This window comes from Argiope bruennichi, chromosome 7 (genome assembly GCF_947563725.1).
Source record: "Argiope bruennichi chromosome 7, qqArgBrue1.1, whole genome shotgun sequence".
Classification (NCBI taxonomy): Eukaryota; Metazoa; Arthropoda; class Arachnida; order Araneae; family Araneidae; genus Argiope; species Argiope bruennichi.
Window position 1 is genome coordinate 17,086,375 of NC_079157.1, and position 8,608 is coordinate 17,094,982.

The following is an 8,608-nucleotide window of genomic DNA, read 5'->3' on the forward strand; positions in this document are numbered from 1 at the left end:
ATGCAAAATTAAATAAATCAGTGAAAATGTTTATATATTCAAAAAGTACTGAATTCAATCTAGAATCTGACCCTAGATCTTAATCTTAATCGTAAGGCATGTTGAATTTTTTTGAAATTCAAAATACATCAATTTAAGTCAATGCACAGTCGAAATATGAAAAATTTATTAAAGTTCACAAGTTCTTAAAAACTGAGTTTCATGAAAAATTTGACATGAAATATAAAATGATCAAAAACTTAAAAGGTTTTTAATTTAATATCTCAGGAAATTTTCATATAATTTATTGATTGATATTTCTGCACATTTCCAGAGATCCAGAGACAACTTGAAGCAAAAATAATTATGTGATGTAATTTATGAATGCTTTTCATAATACCATTTTACATCTCCGATAATGCTCAATAATTAAATTTATATTTGTCAGAAAAAGGTAACCCAATGTTTAAATTGATTTTTTTTTTTTTTATTCCTTTAGCATTCAGAATATTGATTATTTATTGATACACATATGCTTTTAATTGCTTTCATTTTCACAAACTACAAATTTCAAAAATCTAATCTTATAAGTTTAAATGAATATTATCTAATTAGTAGTACATTTTCTAACTGCATAACAAGTAAACTAGCAAAAAAAAAAAAAAAAATAGATAATTATTGTATTGATTTATTTTATTAAAAACATGGCTCATAACTGAAAGAATTTTGTAGGTTAAAAGTAGCTTTGATGTCTTAAGAATAATTTACAAAAAAAAAAAAAAAAAAAAAAAATCTGAAGAATAATTTAGCAGTATATGATTAATTTTTTAATGATAGTTAAAATTTCACTGATTAAGGTGTTGAGGATTATTAAATAATAAATTGCCACAAAAAAAATTTACAAATTGCAGACATCTTTAAAAAGAGATGTTTTTGGAAGTTTTATTTAAATAAGTACTGTTCTTGATTAAAGTATGAAGAAAAAAAAGAATTTTTTAAAATTCTAACTTAAAGGACATTATCAAATTCAACGATAAGAAAATAACTAACTTATGAATTTGTTGCATTCTTTTTATTTCTGTTATGTAGAAAGTAATTTATCTTGCTACATCTATTTGAAATACTTTGCACTTTAAAAAGTAATTAGATGCATAATTATTCAACTAAATGCACGAAAAAAATATATGAAATGACCAACTTACATTTTGTATTTCTGAGATTTTCCTGATATGAAACATGCTATTTTGTCATTCATTTAGTTTAATGATAAAAGAAACAAGACAGTTAGTAACAATTCATTTTCTAGTTTATTAATAAAAATGTATCAAAAGGAGTAAAAAACATTGAACATCTGTTATATAAAATACAATAACTGAACAAACTCTGTAAAAATTATTTTCTAAAAGTGATACATTTTTGAGTTATCAATACAAGAAAGGAATTTCAATTAATATCCAAAAGAAATACTCCAAAATTAAAAAAAAATCTAAAATTTTGATTTGTGTTCTTCTCAGTTTCTCTCATTTATTTCTTAAATTACATTGAATACCTAGGCAAACCTATGGCAGTTAAACATACGGAAGAACCGTAAGGTACATCTGACGATAAATGTGCACTTTTTAAAGATATAAAATGACAACATAATTTCAAAACTCAATGTTTCTCTTATTCACTGATGAAAATAACAAAACAATGATATGAAAATTAAGAAGACAAAATAATAGATAAAATTCACTTTAATATGCTGATGACAGAAAGTAAAAACTTTTCGAAAAATATTACAAAATAAGTCAAAAAAAATTGTAACTATGTAGAATTTGATTGTTATTAAAATTTAAATATTGATATAACTTATATTTTTAAAAATTTAATTAAAACTTATTTGCAGACTAAATTATTAGACATAGTAATAAGAAAAAAAAAAGTTTAAAAATAAGTTTGCTAAAGTTGAAATAGTTATTTCAACTTTAGCAAACTTATTTTTATACTGCTTGGTAATTTTTGAAAGCAAACATCTTCAATAAAATGATCTAATAAAGTTTTTGTAAAATCAACATATTGAATTTTAATTAAGGAATTTTACAGAATTTTAATTAATTTAATTTTAATTAATTTTATGCTTACTTATTTATTGATAGTTTAAAATATTTTAAAAACCATTGCCAAACAACATTATATTTATAAAATTTCCTGCTAAAAAAATTAAAAACTAAAAATAATAACAAAACTATCAAAAAAATGCTCCGATCCTTTACAAATCAATTAGTATTAACTGATACTACAATTGGTACTAAGATTATTTAAATCTTGGAAAAAAAAAAATATTTGAATAGGTTACAACAGATAAAAACACTTCAAACAAAAAATATTACATACTGATTGGTAAAAGTTTAAGATATATTTAAAGGCTAATTATAACAAAAACAGTATATAACCAGTATGATTTTATATTATCAATACATTTAAATTAGCATACACTATGATTATGATGCCAAACATTTTTGTTTTTCTAATTTATAATACAGAACATTGGCTTTTTAAAAAAATTCCTTCCAGTTTTTGATAGATTTTTATAACTATTTTCAAACTATATAAATAATAAAAAGCAAACTTTTGTGTATAATAAAATTGTTTATAATGAAAGAAAAACACTTATTTGTTCAATAAGCTAGAGGCCAACTCATTATCATAAGTAATTATTTTGTTTTGAAACATATACAGAAGGGTAAAATAAATCTAAAATGTAATAAAAGAAGAGTATGCAATATAATTGACAAATTATAAAAATTTAAAAAATATTTCTCAACTCAGCACAAAAACTTGGCAAAAATTAGAACAGAATTTGTTTCAGTACAAACAATATAGTTCACAGTTTCAAAAAATACAATTACAAAATGGAATAAGTACTTATGAACATATCACAATCAATAAATTTGTTATTTATTATGTTTTAGGATACTAAATATAAAGATATAATTAAATAAAATTACACTTCATATTCCAGTGCACAAAAAAAGGCAACAATCACAGGTCAATACATTAAGCAATGAATTTCAAGCGACTGGTCCATGAAAAGAAAAAAAATCACTCGGCTGTCAATTTTTTTTTTAAAGCGGGGTAGAGTGAAAGTGAGAGAGAAATAGCATCAACATATAAAAATTATTTCTTGTGTAAAACATTAATTTCTTCTTCAAAAAATGTAAAAAAATACAGTCAACATATAAGCATAACAATTTGCATACATGTTACGGTAAATAAAATTGATAGCATCTCATTTTCTAAAAATTTAGAAACACGAGAAATTACTTGTAAATATGCATTAACACATAAATGCAAGAACATTCAGAAATGCCTTCTGAAGGGAAAAAATATATCACCCATTTATTTATAACAAAATAATGCACAACATATTTGGAAGATACAAAAATGCACATTAAGTAGCACTTTCAAAAAATGAGATGTCAAAAGAAAAATTGACAAAGTAACTATAATTTTTAAAAAATAAAAATCTGAAAATATATACTGCAAAAGAAAGTTCTCTTTAATACAGTAAGCAAATCTATACTGTAAAAGAAAGTTTTTTTTTTAAATATAGTAAGCAAATCTTACCAATCCATCTCGGCAAACTTTATAAATCTCTCAGTAAAACACAGTTCGTATTTTACACTATGTTGTCTTCAACATTCAGTTTCACCTACATTTAATAGCCTGACATACCAGCAGGAATAAGCCGTAAGCGTAACTTTTCATCAATGGGTTTACATGGTTCATCACCGAGAACAGCAGCCCAAAAATTGTCCTTGTTTGCACATTTATCTGATTGGTTGCAAAGTGACTTAGAAACAGTTTTTGAATTTTCTTCAGTCCACAATAAATTCCCATCACCAGCCTTCTTGTACAAATCTGAGAGAAAGCTATTTTTATGATTAACTTTCACAGCAAATTTGGATGATTTATCAATTGTATCACCGTAATAAACTGTCACATTTTCTGAAGCACATTCCACATTGTCTCTAGAGAATTTGGAAGTTTCCTCATTAGGTTTAACTTGAAACTTTTTACTGAACAGATCAGACACAGATGCATAATCACTTGTAGCAGTTTCTGTTTTTAAGTTCTGAAACAGAATACCTCTCGCTCTAACTCTGGCTGCCACCTCTTCCAAGTCTAAATCTGAACAGCTTTCCTCATTCTTCACAGCAAAATTATTAATCTGCAAAAGTTCAGCATTTTTAACATCGTCTATCTCATTTGCTAAATCATCATCTGAAGAAGTATCAGCCACTTTCTGAGGATTTGAAGATTTCATTTTAGAAATAAGTTCCAATAAGTCACTTGAGGATTTTTTTCCTATAGCAAAAGGTTGCTGAATTTGTGATGTTTGAGTTTTAACTGTGTCCATACTGCAAGCAGAACTATAAACTGATTTAAAATGCGAAAATTCATCAGTATTATTTGAATTTCTCATTGCTGATTTGCTGTCAATTCCAAAATTTTCTGCAAAAGTTTGAAAATTATGCTTGCTAACTTGATTTGATTCATCAGAAGTAACTTTCGCCACCTCTTGGTTTTCTCTAGACCTTCTGGAAGTAAGTTCTAACATGCCATGCATTATTGGGTTTTGTACGGTAGCAGATTCACTATAAGATAATACTTCAGACTTATTTGTTCGTGTTTCACAATAATTAATTCTTTGATTCTTTTCAGAATCATTAGAGCAATCATGATCACTTTCGCTTGAATTCACAGAAGAATTAACACTAAGTGATTTGAACCTAGATGTAGATTTATCATCTTTTGAAGGATTAACTGATTTGTAATTCAATTCAGAGGAAATGGCAACCCCATTTTGATATACATGCTTATTAACTATCGATTCCTCATCCTTTTTCTGATCATTCTTATATTCAGCATGATAATTCAAGTACGTGATCATGGGATTATTTATTGTACGATATGGAGGACCAGATGCAACAGTATTACTGAGATACTCAAAATCTCGGTATCGAAATATCTGAATACCTTCCAAGTGCATTTCTGCAGGCAATTCATCAGGTTTGTGAGGCACAATATGAAGTTCCTTATCCTTCAGCTTTTGTATGGAATTCAAATATACATCCGTAGCTCTTCGCAATGGTGTCTGCAAAGCTAGTTCCAGTTCTCTTTTTAACAAATGAAGATACATTACGTTCTTAATCAAGACATCCTGGATTTCATGTCTTAAAGGACGCAATGCATGAAAATTCAAACTATCTTTATCCTCATCGAAATTTGCATGACCATACAAATAATCACTTGGAACTTCCAAATAATAACTCAAGCATGCATCCAGAGTATTCACTCGACTATCAATTTTATCTTTCTCAATCATCTGCATCATCACAATGAAATCTGCTACTTGTGTGTCAAAGACATTAACAAGACAAACATTGTATTTGTGATATAAACAATCAGATGCCAAGCGACAATCATGGAGTATTTTCTGTATTTTAGCATCTTCTAAAATAGATTTTAGACCTTTCTGAAATACTTGTTCTCCAAGTGCCAAGATATCAAACAAAAAATTGCAGCATGGAGTTGAAATACAAATCCAAGTAAGTATACCTGATCGGTTTATTCTAATACCTTCAAGAGATACGCCAATTGCAGCTTGTTCTTTTATGTGTTTGATCGCCAAATTAAATTCTTTGTTGAAGGAATCGATGATCTCGAAATCTCGCGGAAGGAACTTTGATAAATGAGGCACTAATTTCATTTCATATTCAGGGAGACATCTGTCGGCATTTTCACCATCTTCAATATCACTGCTTCCGTCGAAATCAAACAGTCTTTCAATTCCTGTTTTAGGATAAACTGGTAAAATATCCTTTTTTCCAACATTTTGTTCTTTCGGACTATCAGGTTGACTGATAATTCTGATATTCGACAATTCGGAAAATCCGAAGTTTAAGGTGCCCATTCGGCGATCGGGTAATAAAATAACTTTTCCAACAACGACAAGTTCAGCTGCAGGAACAACTTTCCTGAGAAGTCCTTCATATTCTCCTTCAAGAGTATTAAATCGAATATTGCAATTCAATAAATCTAACAGTTTGCTAGCTAACGCCATAGCAATATTAAGCAAAAAAATTACTTCCAATTTGAAATTCTAAGAAAAATATAAGCACAAAACACGTGGACTTAACGAAATAAAAACAGCGTCGATCACATGGAATTGTTTGAAACACAAACGTCTGTCCGACAAGCGCAGATCTAAGAATCTTAACATTTATTGGTTGTCTAAATCACATGAGTCAACTGTTAGGTTTGACTTATCTTGGCAAATTAGTGCCGTTTTGGCAAACAAACTAACTCGCTAATGTTTTTAAAAAAGGAAACAAAAAAATTTTCCCTTTTATTTTTTTAAATTTATTTTAAAATACTTCTATAGCACAGTGAGTGGGTACGAGGAATTTTGTTTTTGTTTTTTAAATGATCATGATATTTAGTAAATTAATTAATGTGACATATGTGTAGGATTAAGATATTTTTACATATATATATATATAATAAATACCACCTAACATGCAAGGCCGGCCATCTGGGGGAGGGGGTGGATGCTATGCACCGGGTCCTTGATTGATGGGGGCCCAAAATGATCAAGAACTAAAATGATAATATGAAAGGGCCATGTATTATAGTATCCAAATACTCCAGATATTCCCAATAAGGAACAAAAGTCAGACATTATTAGATATGCAAATTTTGAAAAAAAAAAAGTTTAACTATAAATGAGTTATTTATAGAATTTATTGAAGTAACTGGAAAAAGACTGACAAAAATTCCATTGGAAAGTTTAATTGAGCTTGATTTAGATACTGTAGAAGAATGAATTGTAGAGGACAGGCATACTGCAACGTTTGCAACATGAAAGGGAAATATAAAGGTGTACAATTTAGAATAATTGCTATAAATTTTCAGGCAATTTTTGTGCCTTGCGTATCACATTCTTTTAATTTATTAATTTATGATGCCGCTTACAGCAGAATATATTGTGAATTCCTTTGGTATTGAAACATTTATATTGCTTATTTTCTGCATCTAGAAAAATATGGGAATTTTTACAAAAACATTTAAATATTACTCAGAACATTATACGTCACTCATTGGGAAGCCAAAATAGATTAACTGTTTCAAGCAAAAGCGACTGTTCTTGATTTATTTAATTTAATTTGATCAATAAAATTCAAACTGAAATTCAAACACAGTTTTGGACGAAACAAAAGAGACAGCATGCAATTTGAATATTTCCTGATAAACCAAGTTAAAAAGTTCGGAAAAGTTAAAAATTTTATTCCGAAATAGCTGAAGAAAGTAGAGAAAACCAGGTAAAGGATAGATGTTATTTTTAGCACTGCTATTGTACAGATAGAAAATAGATTTAAAAGTATTTCAAAAAAAAATCATTGATAAAAAAAAACTGTAAAAACAATAATTAAAAAAAATGTTCCAAAAACTTTGTAAAGTTTTATAACAGCGATGTAAATGTAAACCTAATCCAAGAAATTTGTTTGATATGGGATTTGATTTAACTAACGTACAAAACATACTCCAGTACATACTAAATAATTATTATAATGAATGACTTCTAAATATATTAATTGTGTTAAAACTTTTCTTTATATTGCAAGTTACTATGGTAAGTGCTGAGCACTTTTTCAACAAATTAATAAAGAATTGTCTTCGGTTAATCATGTGTGCAGAAACGCTTAAATGCATTTGCTGTATCAAGCACCGAAAAAGAAATTGCTAAAAATTCTGATTTCTCTGAAGTAATTAATAACAAAAATGAAATCGTGCATTAAAAAAACATGTAACATACGTTCGCGATTGTGCTTTTTTTGTGTGTTTTGTTTTATCAAAAAATTTAGGGTTGCAAATGGTTTTCTGCACCCAGGACCCTTTATAAAGAAGGCCGGCTCTGCTAGCATGTTAATTAATCTCTAAATTGTGTTTTGAATACTCTTGATTTCAATATTTCTATTTGTAGTGATGCAAAATAACTTAGTATCTATTTTTAGCACATTTAAAATGCAGGCACTGCTGTGACTTATAATATTTCTATATTATATAAATATGAATAAAATACATATTTAAAATTACAATAAGTTAATAAAAAGGAAACTAGTAATATGAGAATCTTTTAAATTCTATAACAATTAAAAACAATTCAGAGAAAGAACAAAAATGCAATTTTACTGCATGGATCCTACATAAAAAAAAATGTGGTCTAAAAATATTAATCCTTTTTTAAACGAAATTTAAAAAGAAATTGATGACTTTGCTTTTAAAATTACAAAGAGTCGAGAATAGAAACTAAAATATAAGATGTAATTGTTTATAATTCTTTTTGGATTAATAAATGAAATTACCAGAAAGTTTTTTATAAATTAAAACAGAAATTTTCAATAATTGAATGAGAAAATTTTTTTTAACCTGCCTCAAGCTATGAAATTTGTTTCAGAAGCATAAGCTTGAGAAAAACTTTCCACCTTCCACATTACCTTGTGGATAAATTAAGTTCTAAGTTTCCAAATGTTAATTTTTCTGAAAGCATATTCATTCATACTACTTTCAACAAAAGTATTTT

At 27.4% G+C, this 8,608-nt stretch overlaps 1 protein-coding gene across 1 annotated transcript; it reads right to left on the bottom strand.

The window, feature by feature from the left end:
• Nucleotides 1-2,229: 2,229 nt before the first annotated feature.
• LOC129976699 (uncharacterized) lies at nt 2,230-6,181 on the bottom strand. Its single transcript, XM_056090409.1, has one exon. The coding sequence runs from the start codon at nt 6,086-6,088 to the stop codon at nt 3,680-3,682; it is 2,409 nt and encodes an 802-aa protein (XP_055946384.1). The 5' UTR covers nt 6,089-6,181; the 3' UTR covers nt 2,230-3,679.
• Between the last annotated feature and the right edge of the window lie 2,427 nt (nt 6,182-8,608).

Bases quoted from the DNA above. Each gene is read 5' to 3' on its own strand.
- LOC129976699 (XM_056090409.1), bottom strand. From the start codon at position 6,088: ATGGCGTTAGCTAGCAAACTGTTAGATTTATTGAATTGCAATATTCGA.